We start from the raw sequence: 20,323 nt of genomic DNA, 5'->3' as shown, positions 1-20,323 counted from the left end.
TTAAACTGAAAACTGTCTTTTGTAAGACAGTGTTTATGAGGAGAGAACCTACAGGTGCAATTGTGTCTTTGCCCTCCCGTAGAGCATCAATCCATCCTTTATGACGGACAGACCGAGAGAAAGAGAGGTTCATCACCTTCAGAATCGCAGGCGGCGGGAGGGAGATCTTGATTCTCTCGTCTTTTCCCACCAGGATGGAGGCCACGATCTGACAGGCTTTGGTTCGGTCGAAGAACGTGTCCTTGAGCGTGAGCAGATACGCACCTGTTACACAAACACACCTGAACATCAGCGGTCTGACAGCGCCATCCTACAGGTGAGACATCAGATGCTGGATTCTGATTGGCTCAGGAGGAAACACAGGCAGCGCTCACCTGTGAGGAAGTCCTGGATGGCTGCGATCAGCGGCTCTCCGTTTCTCGGAGTGACCAGATTAGCCTTCGTCTACGAGAGGAACACAGACAGAGGGGTTTATTTGATGATCAGACGGCGTTCAGACGCTGTGATGGATGTGGTTTCTCTCTCTCACCCCCATGAGCACGAGCGCTTCAGCTTTGGCCTCCTCCGTCTGCGGCAGGTGGAGGTTCATCTCGTCTCCGTCAAAGTCAGCGTTGTACGGCGTGCAAACACACTCGTTAAAACGAAACGTCCGATGAGGTTTCACACACGCCTGGAACAGAACACAAGAGAAGTGAGACACAAAAACTGACCGTGATTCACAAGCGCTTGATTCATTTCCATTTCAATTTGTCTAGATATAGCTACAGTACACAACAAATTCTATAAAGGAAACAGAAGGTTTTAGATATAATCAACCAATATAACAAAATTAAAATTAAATAAATTTTACCGGCCGCCCGGGGGCCCCGGCCAATTAATAAACTCTATACCAACATTTAAACTGCATCAGGATTTTAATGACATAATTGTTGACTTTAGAATTGAGATACTATTATAGTTTTCATTATATTTTTTTTTTTAATTTTATGTATTTGTTTTTTCACTTATTTTAATTTTATTTAAAGTTTTAGTAATTTTTGTAATTTCTAAGTCTGTATAGTTATTATTTTTATTTCAGTTTTACTTTTAGTCATTTTAAATACAAGTTTAACTAAATGCTTCCATGTAAATGTTATTGTTATAAATGATATTTTACTTCAATTAACATTTATTAAATTTATAAAAAAAATTTTTTTTTTTTATGATTTCAGTTTCAGTTTGCTTGCTATAAAAACCCTGGCTTCTAATGCAATTTGTTGAAATGTAAATATTTAAGCCCTGGCTGTGGCTGTAATAGAAACTTGCTTTTGTTACACACTTGTGCAAACATACATTAAATAATGAACTGTAAAAATGTATCAAAATGTTTCTCTCTAGAGTTGCTATTTTAGAAGTTGACTATCCAGTGTATGAACTCTTTCTTGAGGTCAGTGTGACGTTAGGAGACACACTTTTTATAAGCGGTTTAATAATGACTTTCTGTCTTAAGAATCAATATCGGTTCATCAAAATAAAAACTGATTAAAATCAACTAGTCAGTATATTGCAAGGCACTTTCTTTATTGCATCTGGACGATTTAATGCATCATTTTCATCCCCATTTTTTTTTTGAGCAAATGAGAAATAACTGACGATGTGAGCCATGATGCTGAGTTTGTGCAGAGACGGCTGCCGGTTGAACAGAACGATGTCTCCATCAATCATGTGTCTCTCAACCACGTCACCGTACTTCAGCTCCTGAGCCATCTTCTCCCGATTACCGTACTTCAGAAACCTGAAACACACAGCCAAGACATTCACGCCATGAACAAACCGCCATTCACTCAACCTCAGGTCTTCACAGATCTGCAGCACTTTCCTAGATCCTGAAGTGCATCTCTACTTCACTTTGTGATCTATTTTCCTCAGCTGTCATTGTTTGGAAAAGAGCAGCATGAGCATTCTGCTAAACATCTGCTTGTGTGTTCCACTTCAGAAGAATCAAGTCAGACTGGTTTGTAGTGACACGAGGGAGAGTAAATGATGACAGAAGCTTCATTTTTGGTTGATTTCTTGAACGTGGAGTAAAAGGGGAGGATAGAGAAGTGTGTATTTGACCTCTTCATCTGCATGTGTCTCTGCTGAATGAAATTAGCTCCCGGGTGAAGATCCGGACCGTTACGCACCAGCTTCCTCATCAGCTCAATGTTGGCTTTATTCCACCTGGAAACACACACACACCAGAGCAGCTTCATTACAGAACAGTTTTATTCCATGCTTTAATTTGAACAGCAAACCTCTAATATATAGTACTATGTTTGCAAAAAAAAAAAATTGAAATGAACAATTTAAAATCCGAATACAGATTAAAATTTAAATAATTAAAAAATAAAAGATTTTTATTCCTTCATTAAATATAACATCACATGATAAGCCACCGCCAAATCTGATGATAAATTTATATTACATGATATAGAAAAAAATTAAAACAAATGACAACAGAACTTCTGAAAAATAAAACATTTCATAAGGGCCTATTATTGGATGCATGTAAATAAATAAAGAATTAAAATAAAAATAAATTAAAGTTTTTTTTAGAGCTTTTTTACTAATTACAACTTAATTAATCCATTAATTATTCTAGAAAAATTAAAACAGATGATATTATAATTTTTGAGAAATAAAACATTTCATAGGGCTCCATTATTGTATAAAAATAAATAAATAAATTAATTAATTAACAAATAAAGTTGTATAAATTCAATTGAACATATGCTATTTTCATTTAAACCTATTAATTAAACCATTAATTAAAAATGCAAATGGAAAACAGAACTTGGGGGAAAATAATTAAATTAAATTAAATTAAATTAAATTAAATTAAATTAAATTAAATTAAATTAAATTAAATTAAATTAAATTAAATTAAATTAGGGGAAAAAAATAAAAGATTTTCTTAATTTAATTTGGGTTAAACTTTTAATAAATATTTTTAAACTGTATGATTCATGAGCTCAATTAACTAGGCATGCTTTTTGTTTATTAAAATGTATTTTACTGCACTCCAGAAAAACTATAAAGGAAAACCTGAATTTGAAAAAAAAAAAAAAAAACAATGCAGATAAATTCATCAGAAAAAAAAACGATGCAGAAAAATTAAATGGAATAAAATCTAAATAATTAATCAATCAGAAAAAACAATGCAAAAAATTAAAAGGAAAAAAAAAAAAAAAGGCAGCTCCACAATAAAGTAAACATTATTCTGCCAGCTGTTTTGACTAAATCTCTCTCTCAGATCCACAGCATGTTTCAGCTCTGACCTTCTCCTTTCTACGGGTAGGTGAGGATTTTGGCGACGTGCACCGGTACAGCGACCTCATCGATCCTCAGGTTCGGGTCGGGAGAGATGACCGTTCTGCCTGAGAAATCCACTCTCTTTCCAGACAGGTTACCACGAAACCGCCCTGAAAACAGCAAAACACGTCAAGCCAATGTGACACACGGATCCAGGAGGCGTCCGATGTCAAAACAGCCCAATATAACCCTGCCAGAGACTGTTGAAGCACAGCCCTTGAGCTCTCAGCAGCTCGTACCCTGTTCCCCCCATCATTCTCACCAAGAAGCCGCTCCTACATTTCTTGGGTGCCATATTGAGCGGGATGCCCGACAGCTCACTGTTGATGTAGAGAGCGCACTGGAGCTGCAGGAAGTCCCAGTCCTCCATGATCATATGCGTTTTCGCTCCTGTCATGCGGTGCTGAGGGTGAACACAAATACAGTTCTCCACTTGAAGTGCAGTGGGACTAACCACATGTGATCTGTTTAAATTTGTAAAGCTTGCACCGTCAAAGCATTGCAGGTAAACTACACAACTGTTTTGTTTTCTGTAGTCCATATAAACCTTCAAGCGTCCATGTGTCAGATCGAGCGATTGAATATTTTAGCTCAGAATTTTGCAGTCATATCTCCTGATATCTAACTAAATAAGAACATGAATTTTTCAATCAGTTCAATATGCAACCCGTTTTTGAGGAGCGTTTGTTTCCAGAACATTCATTTCTGTGTTTTTTCCTCGCGAGGAATGATCTTCACACAGTTACATTTATTTCTTCATCTCTCAACACTCCATTATTGGTCATCAGTGATCATCTCATATTATATAGAGTGAGTTAATACAGTGATCTCATTAATAACAAAACTACACGTTTTTTGTCCGGATAAACTTCAGGATGTGCACAACGAACCCTGAATTTTTAACCATTTTGATTCACTATATAAAATAACAAACTTGTTTTAAAAGTTCAAATAAACTGAAAAACGTAGGGTTTTCCTGATTATTATTCACTGAACAGGGTTAATAACCTCCTGACTGGTCAAACAAGACATTAGACAGTCAAATATTTACATATCATGACAAAAATTACACCTGGATTTAAAAGCATTCAATGAATGAATTTTCTAACCGTGTTGAATAGTTTATCCAATTAAGCACTGCTTTTATCCAAAAAGCGAAGGACAAATGCCTTTATTTAATTACAAATGAACGGAAGACAGATTTGTGTGTGATTACAAAGAACACTGGCAACAAAGCTTTGCACAGTAGATCTGCAACAAATCGATAAAATCAATAATCGATGATTATTGATTAATAACTTCATCAACACACACAGCAGTGAATATCTCATTTATATATGGACACAACTCTTGATTAATCCGTCCAATAATTGTAACTTTGCAGCTCGTTTTCCTAATTTAACTCTTTTCATGCCACTGATGAGTTTTTACGGCTTTTCGTGTTTTCACTGTTATACACTGGGGGGCGCTATTACACATCTTCTATATTCTCCACATCTTCTGACTGAGTACAAAACTTCCCGGTAGTAAAAACACACGTGAAACAGACAGAAAAAATAGAACTTTTATGTAACAGATGTATATTGAGATTTCATGCGATCATCAGCAAATAGGACACGCATTTATAAATGAAAACTGCATAAGTTACGAATAAAATGTTGACCAGAAGTGGTTTATGTCGGTGTTGATGGACAGCGATTTACTGGATTATGCTTGATAATCATACTGACTAGTATCCAGATGTGTTTTTTGATAAAAATGTGCATTTTCTCACCTTTTTCTGCTCAAAATTATAAATTTTTATGAAACCTACCTATATTCAAGTGTTGATAAAAAATGAAATGCTTTAAGTTAATGCTTTAAGTTAGAATAAAACTGTTTTTTTTGTTTAACCCCTTAACTGTCACAGTCTCATCTGTGGGACGCTTGGCGCTCTTTTTTTGTATTATAAAATCTTTTAGTAATCATCATAAATTATATATCATTTAAAGCTTAGAAGCCCAAGACATTGCGTTACCATGGAAATGGTACTTTAAAATCTTATGACGGTGCTCCTCCCCCTTAGTGGGCGGAGTCAAGTTGTCAATTACAAAAATTGCATTACGGTCTTTTAGAATCAAAACTTTTTATAATCTTGGCAACAAACATATCATTGGAAAGGTCGGAGTCTCAGGATTCCATATTTGGTGGTATTTTGAGTATTGAATTCATTAAACAAAATTCAGAGGAGTTTTGATTGCTCCCGGTGGCTGTTTGTGGTATGACGCCCTAAATACAATCTCACAGGAACCTCAGTTTTTTTCATATCAACCTTCAAATTTGGAACATAACTTATTTAGACACAAGGGTCTTTAATTTTTTACAAATTTCAGGGTAAAACCGGTTATGTAAAAATATTTATAATAAATAAAATAAAATAAAAATAATATATCGCATTTTATTTACAGTACATTTTAAATTTCTATTAACTTTTTTGATACTTTAATTTTTTGACTTTTGCACAAATCTTGCTAATTTTCCTCTTTAAAAAGAGACCACCCTTAGGTCTATATTCCAAGTGTTCATAAAATACACAACAATTTCAAGTTTGGATAGTGCACTTTAATGCCTATTTAAAAAAATGGGGGGGTGGCAGTTAAAGGGTTAAAAGTAGAGACTCTGATCTTTATATTCATACAGCAAGATATACTGCAGGCCATCAAGTTTTAGTAAAAATCATCAAAATCGCTGGCGGTGGCTGCCAACTTTTTTTTTTTTTTTTTTAAATGCTGGCGGGGAAAGAGTTAATCATGTGAGCTGCGCACCTTCTTGATGACATCATTGAGGAAGATGATTTCCGTCAACTTCATGGTCAGATCATCCTCGTTGGTGCCTGACTTGAGGTCGCTGACGACGGAGGGCCGGATGCAGAGGGGCGGCACTAACAGACGTGTCAGGAATGAGGTCAGCGGGGTTTCCCAGATTCGGGATTCATCAGCAGAAGAGGAACGTTCCTCGTTCGAATCCTCCGGAAAAGATTCAACGCGACCAGAGGATTGAGGTTTGTCCTGGAAATACACAAACCTTACGCTTATGGGTGAGCGAAAAACAATACTGCTTGCAAAACGACTATTTGACCTCTGATTGGTGGATACTGACCTGTGCTCTGGTCAGGAGTGACTCCACTTCTTTATTGTGCTCGATGGCGATATCAAAGGACTGGAGGAAATCTGACACGATGGGATCGACGACCTTCTTTGTGGTCTTGTACTTCTCATGAATGATCTTCAGCAGGCCACATTTCTTCACAGGTCCTGGAGAGACATCACACACTTACACATTCAAGCTGCTGCTTCCATCATCACATTATAATTAATAATCAATGCGGTATTGATCCAGCCAGTGGGTTACCGTTAAATGCGCTGCAGTGCACACACGTGGTCTTCTTCCTGCATTTGTCGGAGATCTTCTTCTTGAGGCCGCGCTTCTGGGCAGGTTAACGCCCAGTCCAGGTCTACGCAATGTAATCCAGAAACTGAAGCCTTTCCTCTTTGGTGAGAAGGATGTGAGCACACGTTCTTGCAGATCACTGAATCAACACAAATATACAATATTGTACAATACAATTAAGTCAGTAACATAAAATAACACAACAACTATATTTAAAGAACATCACTAATAATATAATACAAAATCATTAATATATCTCTTATAATGCTGCATAGTTATGCAATTAATTGGTATTAAAGAACACAACATATACCATGAAAGAAATATGTACATACAACCTGAAAAAAATCAGTTTTATATATTACTACTTCATAGTATATAAATCTATAATATAATTAAAATAATACAGTTTTAAAATATAAATATGTATCATTTTATTTACAAAAATTAGATTCTAAGATTTTACATTGTATTTATGATTCTTTTTATTATTCCAATTTGTGGTGGCATTATATAAAAATAATATGTTTTAAAATAAAGAAATATATATTTAAAAATATTTATTTCTTATGATTTACATTGTATTATTATTATTCTTATAGTTTTTTGTGGCATTTATCTAAATAATATAATTTCATATAAAATAAATATACAAACCTCTTTTTTCATTTTTATGACTTTACTATAAAACATATCATTTAATAAAAAAAATAGATATACTAAATTTATCTATAATATAAACTAACATAATACAGTTTAAAATACAGAATCTTATATAAAATATGTCAAAATAACAATTTGATTTACTTTGATAAAAATATTTTATATTCTTAAGGATTTACATTGCATTATTATTCTTATTATTATTCCAATTTGTGTGTATATTTAATATAAAATACAATATAATTTAAAATACAATAAAATAAACTACAATACATATTTAAAAATATTTATATTCTTATGAATTACATTGTATTATTATTATTCTAGTTTTTGTGGCATTTAATATAAAATATAATATAATTTAAAATAAAAACCTAAAAACATATATTTAATTAAATCGTGAATATAAATACATTACAGACAATATAATAATAAAATTTATTTAAAAATAACATTTATAAATATAAATATTAATTTTACATTGATTCACACTGTATTATATATTAATATTACATTTTCGCTTATTAAAGAATCTGATATTTATTCACACTTTTATCTCGTATTATTCTATTATCATAAATAATAGAACAAAATACAATTTAAATGATAAAATTTTTAATAATTTGTAAAAACTTTTAGATTCTTTTATGATTTACATTGTATTATTATTATTATAAGTTTTTGGGGCAGCATTTAAATACCAATATAATTATCAGTTAATAAACCTAAAACTATATTTAATTAATATTAGATAAAATACATTACAGGACAAATAATAATAAAAGGTATTTAAAACTACCTTTATAATATAATCTTAATTTTTACATTGATTCACACTGTATTATATTATTAAGTACATTTCTTCTGCTTAGGAAGATCTTATGTATTCACACATTACGTTTATATACTTATGTCCACCTACAATAATAAACACCAAATGACATCATTTAAAACCTAATATTATAAACATAAATATATAATATAGAGATAATAAAGCATGTTAATATAAAATGAAGATCTGGGTCATATTTCAGTATAAATGCTATATTTGCCTGCAGGATCCCAATAATGGCTTTGAAGTATCCGACGTGAAAGCAGGGCAGCTCCAGGTCCAGATACCCGTAGTGACCGAGACAGTCGGCCAGGTTCTTCCCGCAGGTCTCACACACGGTCTGTCCCCTTCTCGCTGGTTCCCTGAACACCCCACACACACGATTAAAACCTCTCTTGATCCAGTCATCTTTCTGTTTGTATTATGATTGTAGTATTCATGTTTGCATCGGGTCACCATGCGGTGGTCCAGGACTCCATACTGCAGGCGGTGTGTGGCTGGTGGTCTTGGCTGTACAGTTTCTTGCTGACTCACCTGCAGATATGAGCTTGTTGTCTCATCTGCTCTGCTGACTTCATGCCAAAACAGATGTGACTTCTGATCAAACAAGACATCAGTGCAGCTTTTAGGTGCATGAACACACATATACACACATGCACAGTCAGCTAGACAGCGAATCAGCTAGTTAGATAGACAGGCTAGCATATATTCCTGTGTCAGGGTCTGATGAAACATGTTTATCCTGCATGCAGGTCTCCGACTTACAAATCTTTTTGGCCACATCCGTCTCTCCTAAGCTTCTCCCCTTCACCGCTGACCGCAGCGCATTTCACGCCAGTCAGCGTGGTGGTTACAATAGAGAGAGTAAATATTAATATAGAGATATATGCGTAAACTTGAGAGTTTAATGAAGGTCTGTTGCCACATGCAGTACCGCTTCGATGTCGGTGAGCGTCCATTGCGTTTCTCATGCAGACCGAGTGCGTCACGGCGCTTCACACGCGCTCGCGCCACCTACCGACGGGGAGCGCGCTTAAAAAAAATAAAAAAATGTGGTTATTTATGATTTTAAAATAAAAACAGTTACATGTGAATGAATATGAATTATATACATTTTGGAGTTTCAGCTGAATACATTTTTAATGGTATTACAGTCAAAGGGTGTTTCCATTTAAGAAACAACCTGAAGATGTCAGCGCTTTCGTATTTATATTTATACAGTGACAGACACGGGTATTAAATACACTATGTTAAAAAAAAAATATTTTCACATTCACATCAATATTAATCAAATAAATATTTAATATTAATGTAAAACATCATGATATCAATATCATTTCGAGGAATAGACACCATCACAGAATTTGTAATGGATTTTACTGGGTTAATAATGGGAACTTGGTATTGGGTTCTTAATAGGCTTTGTAAAGGTACCTGTCGGTCGAAACTCGAAACGTGGTCACCTTTTATTGGTTTACTTGTTAAAACCAATAAATCCTAATAAGACATCTCCCAAAACACCCTACAGAAAACCATTTTTAATGGTTTCAAGTGGTTAAAAGTTGATGGTATTTTGTCCACCATTGTATTGGTACTGGAAACCATAAGAATTTTCTGTGATGGTTCAATGGTTTTTTTTTTTTTTTTTCAGCAGGGTCCATACTGATTATGACGAAAAACGTTCAAAATTATTTTCATTGAGACTTATGAACACAGGAATGCCAAGAAGGTGTTAATTAGCAATATTATTAATTTATTCAAGTGTCTGATTTGGATATACAAGCTCTGTTTGAAACTAATGAACAAATCTATAATGCTAAATTAACAAGTGCTTTCATTTCAAACCTTAAGGACGTCAAACGTCTTCACTAATACCGCAAGATCAGCTGTTGGAAATGCTTATATATGCTCCAGATTGTGTTTATAGTTCACTCTAATAATGTGCTTGTCAGCAGATGGAAGCATAAAGTGCTCCCAAATCTCCCTGGCTTTGCTTTACAGTATTCTCACGTTTGCGGTTATCACCGATGTATGCTTGTGCACCTTTTCCTACCCAACTTTCTTCGTTCCAGTCAACTTTGCATTTAATATGCTTTGATACAGCACTCTGTGAAGGTCATTGCACACTGAGTGTGAAATTTTCATCCGAAATTTTATAAATACAACCTCATGTTGTGTCAATCACATTTACACACTGCCTCCCAAACTTTCATCCGTCATAAAAAATTTTTGGATCAGGTTCGATTTTCTGCGTTTTACCGCATCCCTCAGCTGCATTTTGATATAGGAAGGATGAAGAATGCGAAAATGGATGGAAAAATGCATAATGCGTCACAATTAAAACAACAACAAAACTTTGAAATGTATTTACTTTTACATGACATCTAGAATATATAAAAAATTACTTTTTGAAATAACGTTTCGAAAAAAAGACAAAACTTTTCACCGCAATATTCTGGTTTTTTGAGATGCACCTGTACACATCCTCCTCACGTCACCTGCTGTCTGGCTCATTTTATGACTGAACCAAAGAGTATAGAAGCCCAAGGGATCATGGAAAATGCTTCCATCGGGGAGAAAATAAGAACTTACTGAATGTAGTGGATGTTTTTGTAATGGTAGTTGCCAGTTGATGAAATTTGAGTATTTCAGTATGCTGCCAAAGTACTGGTATAATTGACTCCTCCACAGCAGATCTGTACGCATAGATGAAGATACTGCCCGATACGACTGGAAATACATCTTTATGAACTCAAAACAATTGTAAAATCGAGTTCCCAGACCCAGGCTCTTGTCATCTTTATTACAGCAGTGTTTCATAGCTTAAAATGCTGCAGACAAGCTAATAATGGGACACAGCAGATTTGTTCACGGTGTGCGACTCAATTCAAGTTCAGTCTCTTGTGTCCAGTTAAGGTGCAAAATGATTTATTCATCTGTAGTTTTGTTTTTGGCATCTGTTGCGATACAGGAAGCTTTAGTTAAGTTACCAGCTGACACACAGGTATGCTGATGTCTCGATTAATGTGCTTTTATATCCACTATAATCGTGTCAATGATTTACTGTAAATGCTTTTTAAACTGCACGTGAGACTGGTTATTGGTTAGTTTTCCTGCAGTGGATATTACCATTCGGTTATGCGTGATTTTTGAAAGCCGCGCAAGTCCTTCTGTGACTTGATCTTCTTTGTTCAAAGTTTAGGTTTGTTTTGTAGAGATGCTGAATACATCAAGTGTGTGTGTTGGTGAGCATGGTGCCCGATATGGCACCGCTATTGGGGGATGGTGTGGATAAGGATATGTGCATGTTGTGTGTTGTGTGTGTGTGTGTGTGTTGTGTGTGTGTGTGTGTGTGTGTGTTGTGTGTGTAAAGCATGAGTCAGTATGGACACTCCTGATTCCGAGTTGAAGGAGAGGTCAGGAATATGAAAGGGCAGTGTGTGTCAGAAGAGAGGAGGATTATAAAAGGCTTTTATCACGAGAGCACTGATCATTTACCACCGCCGTCCGCCTCTCACACACTGTGTGTGTGTTTACTAGTAACTGCTGATGTGTGTGCATGTAAAGTAACTAATGAAGTACTGCTCAATGCTTTACGGCAACACATGCATCAAAACACATTCAACACTAATCACTAATCAAAATTGTTGTCTTTTCCTGCAAATACTTTAGCAGCAACATATCAGAAATTATATGGGTTTATGCAGATGACATTTTTCACATTATGGTGATTTGCCTATATATTTATGCCATAAGGTATACAATTAGAATTAAAGAAATTATTATACGCACTATTTTGTTCTGCTTTGAAACAATATGCAATAGTGTTAAATTGTTACCATCAAAATACAGTTTTAATTAAAAAATATAATATTGAAATTAACTTATTAAAATGTTTATTTATATACACTATTTTATTAATTCGCTGAAATTTAAGATAGCTAATAAGACTTAATTATTTTTGGCACTTTTCTTGTAACTTAATTTTGATGCTTTTTTAAATAATGGAATAAAAAAATCGATTATCCGAAGCACTTGCATTTAAGTTATGCAGCGCCCATGCATTCAAGTGTATCACGTGAGTGACACCCCAACACGGGTAGCCCTTTATTCCTGTGTAGGGTTTTTCAGTAGGTGCTTTGGTAATGTCGTTACTGAAGGACACTAATCCTCTCCCAGCAGAGATTAGAGGTCAGTGTGGTGAACAATCAGTGAACTCTGTTAGCATTTAAGCTTGTATTTTAGTGTCTTGTGCAGCCGGTGTGTGTCCTGAAGCTTTACTGCGCGGATGTGAGATTCAGCAGGGCGATGCATCACTGAAACAGCTTTATTAAATTATCATGCTTTAATGTTGTTCATTATATTAGTCATTATTAGAATATACAATTATAGTTAATCAAGTTAAAAAGGAACCAGATTAGTAACACATAGAGTCTAAAGGATACAAGTATACTGCCACAGTTGTTGTGAATTTTTTCTGTATAAATGGAATAACAATGTACTGGAATCAATGCAACTCCTTACTTTACTATTTTTAAACAAAGTCTTAAATTGGAAGCAGGAAGTTTTTTTAAAAGCTGTGATATAAATGTTGCATGCACTCTGTTCAAAAAAAAAAAAAAAAAAAAAAAAAATTATAGAGATATATATTAATATTATATAAAATCAAGATAATTCCTTTTTTTTCAATCAATCATGAATTTTAAACAAAGAATGTGTTTTCTAATACAAATCAAGATAATTCCTTTTTTTTCAATCAATCCTTTTGTTTCCAAATTAAATCAGTATACTTGTACGTTGAGGTGCAAAATAATAACTTTAAATTGAACATATTTTTTCAAAACTTTTTTAATTTTCAGTTAGTTTTAATGTTTCTAACATAACTAAACTAAAACTGAAATAAAAATTAATGAAAACGTATAGAAATGTAAAAGCTAAACAAAAAAACAAAAACCTTTAAAATGACTTACATTTGAACTCAGATGAAAACACAGATAATACAAATAAAAATGTAATTAAAAATATTACTAAAAACTATAATAGTATCTTGATACTAAAACGACAACTGATTGTATTTTCAAATTTTTTGAATCAAACTCATTGTGTAGACATTTCCATTTAGAGAACATTGTTGGTGTTTCTTGTAATTTATTCCTTAAATCTTCTTTAAAATTGTTCTCAAAAACGTATTGCAACTCAGTATAATTGAAGTCACTTTTTAAAATATTTTTATGTTAAGCATTTAGAAAGAACATCTGGAAACCTCCATACTGATGTAAATGCATAATTTTTTCATTTTATCAACAACTTAATCTCTCAAAACTAATTTTGTGGCCTGTGTGGTTTCTGACGTGGTCAAGAGTGCAGACGTGTTTTATCCTTCATATACTCATGCACATGTGAATGCCGTTTCTGTCCCGCCAATCAGAGCCTCAACCTACAGCCTGCACCAGAGGAACGCATCAGATTCCTGTTTTCCTGTGGTGTGTGTGTGGCACTGTTTTTTTTCGCTCATTAAGATCTCAGCACAACCAAAAACCTGCAGCATGTGATAATAATTCATAACACACTTAACGGTTTTCGACACAACAATCAGTGAGATCAGGACCTGCTTGCAGGCTATAAATACTCCACTGAAGAGGAAATATGAACGTGTGTTTGCATGCTTATCTCAGCTTTCAGCGTTGTGAGAGAGTTCCTCTGAATGACATTTTTTAGGTAATTGATTCAGATCATGGCAATCTGACGAAACCACATGTTTAAATCTCCCCATCTCCACCTGAGCGTGAATAACACAAATGTGGCTTCTAAAAAATATACCCCGCATGCAAATCACATATGCTATATGTATAACGCACACTTCAGATCAAACCAACACCATTTAAAGAGGGATAGTTCACACAAAATTAACATTTGTGTGTCATTGTTGAACACTTCTGATGCCTTATTTTCTTCTGTGAAACATGAAAATGAGATGTTAAGCAGAATGGCAGAAGCATTTACTACAATGAAAGTGGAATTGAAACCATATTTTGGTGATGCTGTTTGGAGCTGCAGAACATCTCATTCTTGTTTCAGCCGAAAAGAACGTCATACCGGTTAGTAACAACATGAAAGATGACTAAATGTCCCAAATCTCATTTTCAACAGTCATCTGTTTCACATGCAAGACATATATGGCTTAATTAACTAAAATCACCTCATGCAATAGAACCCAAACAAGCCGTGATGTGAATAGGCTTGAACCGCACAATCAATTCCTTCAGACGGGTGGGAGGAATTCATTCTGGCGTGTTGTGTCCCGCAGTTCCACAGACTTGTTTTTTTTTGGCATATAATGAGATAGCAACAAGCTGCATGTGCAGATAAGTGGGAAGAGACAAGCCGGCGATCAATGGCAGATGTTGAGCTTTAACACCACGCATAGACCCCTATTGTATCAGTGCCGTGTCTTTCATACCACCCACATGCACGTAGTATGCTAACATTGCCTTAAACCAAACAGACTATTTCTAAATTTCTCAAATCTAGGTTCATATAAACTATTAATACATATATTTGGACTACATCTAAATGGATTACACTGATCACGTGAGACATTTTTTGCTACTTTTTTGGTTCTTTTTGTCCTTTTAGGAACTTGACAGTGTGTGTGTGTGTGTTATTTTTAAATGTTATATACATATGTGTGTGATGTCTTAATGTTTATACCATACAAAATATACAATATATAGTGGAAGGTGTATATACAGCTACGATATTTTCTAATGTTTTTTAAATTGTCAGAATCTGCAGTGTCTGAGGACTTTATTATATTGACAATGAGCACAGTGGAAAGAAGCTTTGGACTTCTGATTAGCTGGACTGAAGTCTTCATTCCCAGTATGCTAGTACAAAACCTGTCAAATAATATAGGACTCCTCTGAATGTGGGTGTGTTGTGTGTTGTGAGTGAGAGAGTGTGTGAGAGTCATCGCTTCAGTCGGGCTCTGCTGATCTCAAACATGTTCTTTGTTTACTCTGCGCGTTACACCGTAGACGCAAAACCCGGGAGACCGAGCACATGATAGGAGCGGCTCCTTACCCACTTCAGCCTGAACAACATTACAGGAGCACACAAATAAACTTAGCCAATACATTGATAACAGATTAAATGCAATGTTTAAATTAGAGAATGCAACATGTGAAACACACACACACACACACACACACACACACCAAACAGATTTATATTTAGATGCCTATTTTAAAATAATTTATTCATTTAATGTAGAGAATGCAACATGTGAAAGGTTTTAGATGTATTTACATTTTATATTTATTTAAATGCTACTTTGAGATATTTTATGCATACATATGTACATATATATATATATATATAATATATATTATAGATCAAGTGAAATTATGGATTTTTTTAGTTAGAACAGTAAAACTTAACACTTGCATATTTGTAGTCAAGTGTACACTCGACTGTTTTCCGCCAGAATCCAGGATCGCTTGAATCCACAGCCGTTTTTTTCCTTCCGCCGCAGCGTGTCTGTGGAAACAGAAAGATCTGATTAATGTTACCACTGGAGCCGAGAGATCCTGAGAGACAACACCACACTTCCAGCGCGCCGCGGGTATAATATCCCCCTCCACCGGCTGGATTTACCGGTAAGAGCCTCTTCATCTGCTTCCGGATGGTTTGTTCTGGGTTCTGTTCTGGTTCTGTATAATAAAGAGTTTATCACTCCTTCCTGCGGGATCGGACCGGACTCGCGTGCTGGAGCTCCGTCGGATGATCGGGATCGCGATGCGCCGTGATTCGGATCATTAACTCGGGCGATTCGGATCATTAATTGATGTTCGGATGATTCAGGCGATTCATTCTGCTCGGTTCTGCCGATTTTACACACATGCCTGAACCGATGCGCGGTTATTCCATTCATACAATCCCGCATGTTTTACTGCATTCATTTAAATGTTTGCGCTTTTGCACTTTACGTTAGTCCCTGTTTTCAGCCATCCTGCTTTTATTTACACAACTAAGTACTTTATGTGTTTGTGTGAACATTTCTTGTTGCATTCGTCACGAACACAATAGTTGGTTATAGTAACTTACGGTGTGAAGTGTTTAGCTCAGTTTTCTTAAAGTGAAAACACTTTAAAGCAAACTTTAAAGTCATGAATGTGTTTTTGGGGGGTATAAAGTAAAAGCATGTGTGTGCAGGTTTACTGTGGTTTCTGAGGACACAAATTTAATATGACATGGGTATGACATAGATCTTACAACAAAGGTTATTTATGTGATTAGGAACACTTTGGTGTCCCCAATTTCAAAGGCGTATGAATCATACAGATTAATTTTTTTGAAATCTAAAATTGCAAATTTCCTTTGAGGGTAGGTTTTAGGTGTATTGCACTAGAAAATACAGTTGTACAGTAATAAAAACCCTTACGCCTATGCAATCGTGTGGGGCCCAAAACCCTAAAAACCAACAGTTGTTTGGTGTGTGTTGTGTGTGTGTGAGATGCTGCTGTTTCACGCCTGGACATCTGTGCAGAAACCTTCCCCTGCTTTTCCCTCTAGTTGAGTCATTGACCCGCCTTTAAATTCCCACTTTACTGTGAGATTGGACTTTAGTCACCCGTGATTGTACAGAGTTGCTATGTTTTCTGTTTTGTTCTTTGCGTTTGCATAATAGAAACAAACTCATCCCTCATTCCTGGGTGAAGATGTGCTTTTTTGCTCGGAGAAGCGAGTGATGTCAGCCATGCGAGCTCCGATTCTCCATCTTCTGTGTGTGGTTTGTGCACGTCGCTGTCCCTAGGAACAGGAAGAGCAGACGCGGAATCTGAGGAGGCCACGCTTCTATTCGGGTTCCTCCTTGAGGCGGTAGCCAAGGGGTCGCCTGTCCGCTTCAGCTTGCAGATGTGACAAAAGACACACTGGACACTGAGCGGTGTTGTAAGACTGTGTGTTCGATCGCTGGTTAACTCTGCTTTCAGTCTCTCTCACACACCATGCACTCTCAGAAAAAAAGTCAAAAACTGTCACATGGGCAGTACCTTCTCAAAAACTATTTTTATTGTACATACTGATATGTGCCTTTAAAACACCAATATAGCCTAAGGTACAAAGGTGTACTTTTCGAATAAAAAAAAGTCTTTATCAAAAGGTCTGAGAGGCTTAGCAGTCCACGCTTGTTGAATGTTCCTTGAATTTGAGCGTGAGGTAACTGTTGTTTGTTACCAGATAAACACATCCTCTCTTGTTGCTTCCTGTACACACTAAGTGGCTACAAGTCGTCCAGAAGTGGAGAGGTCTTATTTTGGCTGTGTTGGTGTGTAACCTGCGTGGAGATAATCTATCTCGCTCCGCGCGATTATGACGCCACGAGTCGGTCGACATCAACACACACACACACACACACACACACCCACACACAACACCCACACACAGAGGTCAGGTCAGGTTCAGATGGCCACGGACACACACGCTGAGATCTGTGGAAGGTCACTTGACCCTCTGCCTTCATGCCAAAACACACATCCGTTTGCACAGATGCCACACAAAACACACGCACCCTCCTAAACAATATCCTGGTTTCATCATACACACACATCATTTACTAAAGATCGCGTTTGTTATTTGCTTAATGACACCTGAATCAAGCACCAAATGTGGCTAAAATGGGAAGTACCCAAGCAAGCATTACTCTCTTTGGGCAGCTTTTAGTTTAGTTGTGCACAGAAAGTCTCAGATGTAGGCTATATTTAAATTGACACGTCTACCCTCTACCCGAGACAGATGTTCTTTATCCATTGCATCGCATTTCCAATCGTTTATGAACTTGTTGTTCTCTGTGCATTTTTTCTTGCATGACGTGTTTTGGCCATTTCAGAGAGCGTCTCAATTTGTCCTGCTTCCGTGTGTGTTTGGTCCAGTGGGTCCAGCATGTAACAGTAAGAGGTCAAAAGTTTGGACAACATTATTATTTTTAATGTTTGTTTGAAAGAAGTTTTTCATCTGCACGTCAAGCCTGCATTTATTTGATCAAAATACAGAAAAACCAGTAATATTGCGAAATATTTATTACAACTTAAAATAATAGTTTTCTATTTGAATATATCTCTTTAAAAAAATAATGTATTCCTGTGTGCAATGCTGAATTTTTCAGCATCATTACTCCAGCCGTCAGTGTGTCACATGTAACAGCCATTCTATCACATGCTCATTTAAGAATCATTCTAATATTCTGATTTTATTATGAGTGTTGGAAACAGTTCTGCTGTCTAATATATTTGATGAATAAAAAGGTTAAAAAAGAACTGCATTTTATTCAAAAAAAAAAAAAAAAAATTCCTAATAATATATATTCTAATAATATATTTTCTTTACTATCACTTTTATCAATTTAACACATCCTTGCTGAATAAAAGTATTGATTTTATTTAAAAAAAGAAAGAAAAAAATTACTGACCCCAAATTACTGACCAGTAGTGTATATTGTTATTACAAAATATTTATATTTTAAAAACATAGCTTCTTTTTTTTTTTTTACTTTTTATTCATCAAAGTATCCTAAAAAAGTATCACATGTTCTGAAAAAATATTAAGCAGCAGAACTGTTTCCAACTTTGATAATGAATCATCATATTAGAATGATTTCTAAAGGATCATGTGATAATGATAGACTAAAAATTCAGCTTTGCATCACAGAAATAAAATGATAATTTAAAAGTATAATAAATTTAAAAACAATTATTTTAAATTGTAATAATATATCACAATATTAAATTTTTTTTCTGTAATTTTTGATCAAATAAATGCAGGCTTGATGAGAGCAGAAGAAACTTCTTTTCAAAAAAACATTAAAAATAGTAATGTTTCCAAACTTTTTGACCTGTACTGTATGTGTGAGATTATGTGTGTTTGTGAGAGTTGTGTAGCTCATCTGCAGTCTGTCAGCACACACTGGTTGAATTGAAAGTGTCTTCTCTTTGACTCGACGCACTCAGCCAATGTGGGTTTGATACAACTATCTTCCTTCCAGGCAAATTGAGAAGAATTGCCAAGCTGGTGTCTGAGCGCAAAACCGGATCCAGTTTTTATTGACATCCAGAGAACCGACAAAACAAACCTCTAGAATTGGGCCCCGTCATCCTTGCATGTTTACCATCATAGTACTGATTACACTTCAAAAAATAAATAAAAAATAAAATAGCTGTTGGTTATTATTATAATAATGTCTAGTTGGACAGATTAGACAAATATTACTATTTGTACTGTAAACAAACAAATTCATATTCTAATATTTATAATACTACTATTATTATTTTCAATATTACTACTGTACTTAAAGTAAAATGGAATATTTATATAAACATTATTTGCCTATCAAAGTAAATATAAAGTGTTATTTTAATAATAAATTAATATATAAATAATATATATCGTGAAATATTGAAATTGGTATTTAATTTTTATTTCATAGTACATTAATAATAATAAATTATTATTATTATTATTATTATTAAAAAAGACTATTCTATTAATTAAATACTGAAAATTTTAATTTCATAAAATGTTGTTTGTATATTAAAATATAGGAGTGTTACTGCAATTAAAATCAAAAATGTAAATATATTTTTAATATTCTGTTTTATTTTCATAGTACATTAATAATAATAAATTGTTATTACTGTTATTTAAACGTACTACTGTACTAGGACTAAATGGACTGTTTCACAATTTTATTTAAAGTAAAACAACGTGTTTATTTAATAAAAAAAAAATTTAAATTATTTCCGATTGTTTTTCATAATACATAAATAATAAGAATAAGAATAAATCAGTGTTTAACTCTTTGCATTATTATTTTTGGCTGTTAGAAAAAAATAATAATAATATATATTATTATTATTAAATATAGTAATTGCACACTATAAATAATGGAATCTCCATAAATATATTGTAAATATTATTAAATACTTACATACTGTTACCTTTTTTCATAGTACATTAGTTATATAGTAGAAGAGTATACATTTCTGTATCTAGTTGCATGTCTTAATTTTT

General features: G+C 34.5%; 1 protein-coding gene across 1 annotated transcript in view; it reads right to left on the bottom strand.

Moving 5' to 3' along the window:
• The window catches only part of LOC109061454 (DNA-directed RNA polymerase III subunit RPC1-like), a 38,807-nt gene extending 22,605 nt beyond the window's left edge, over window positions 1-16,202 (bottom strand). Inside the window, 15 exon segments of the mRNA XM_042734871.1 lie at window positions 137-264; window positions 375-444; window positions 530-670; window positions 1,633-1,774; window positions 2,098-2,202; window positions 3,314-3,449; window positions 3,580-3,736; window positions 6,138-6,278; window positions 6,281-6,373; window positions 6,466-6,626; window positions 6,724-6,808; window positions 8,478-8,619; window positions 8,792-8,854; window positions 15,724-15,796; window positions 15,914-16,202. Of these exon segments, the coding sequence (XP_042590805.1) occupies window positions 137-264; window positions 375-444; window positions 530-670; window positions 1,633-1,774; window positions 2,098-2,202; window positions 3,314-3,449; window positions 3,580-3,736; window positions 6,138-6,278; window positions 6,281-6,373; window positions 6,466-6,626; window positions 6,724-6,808; window positions 8,478-8,619; window positions 8,792-8,854; window positions 15,724-15,796; window positions 15,914-16,202 (1,926 nt within the window).
• Window positions 16,203-20,323: the final 4,121 nt, after the last annotated feature.

The sequence above is a fragment of the Cyprinus carpio genome, chromosome B12 (genome assembly GCF_018340385.1).
Source record: "Cyprinus carpio isolate SPL01 chromosome B12, ASM1834038v1, whole genome shotgun sequence".
Taxonomy (NCBI): Eukaryota; Metazoa; Chordata; class Actinopteri; order Cypriniformes; family Cyprinidae; genus Cyprinus; species Cyprinus carpio.
Note: the sequence above shows the minus strand (reverse complement) of the source record. Positions and strands in the feature narration are given on the sequence as shown.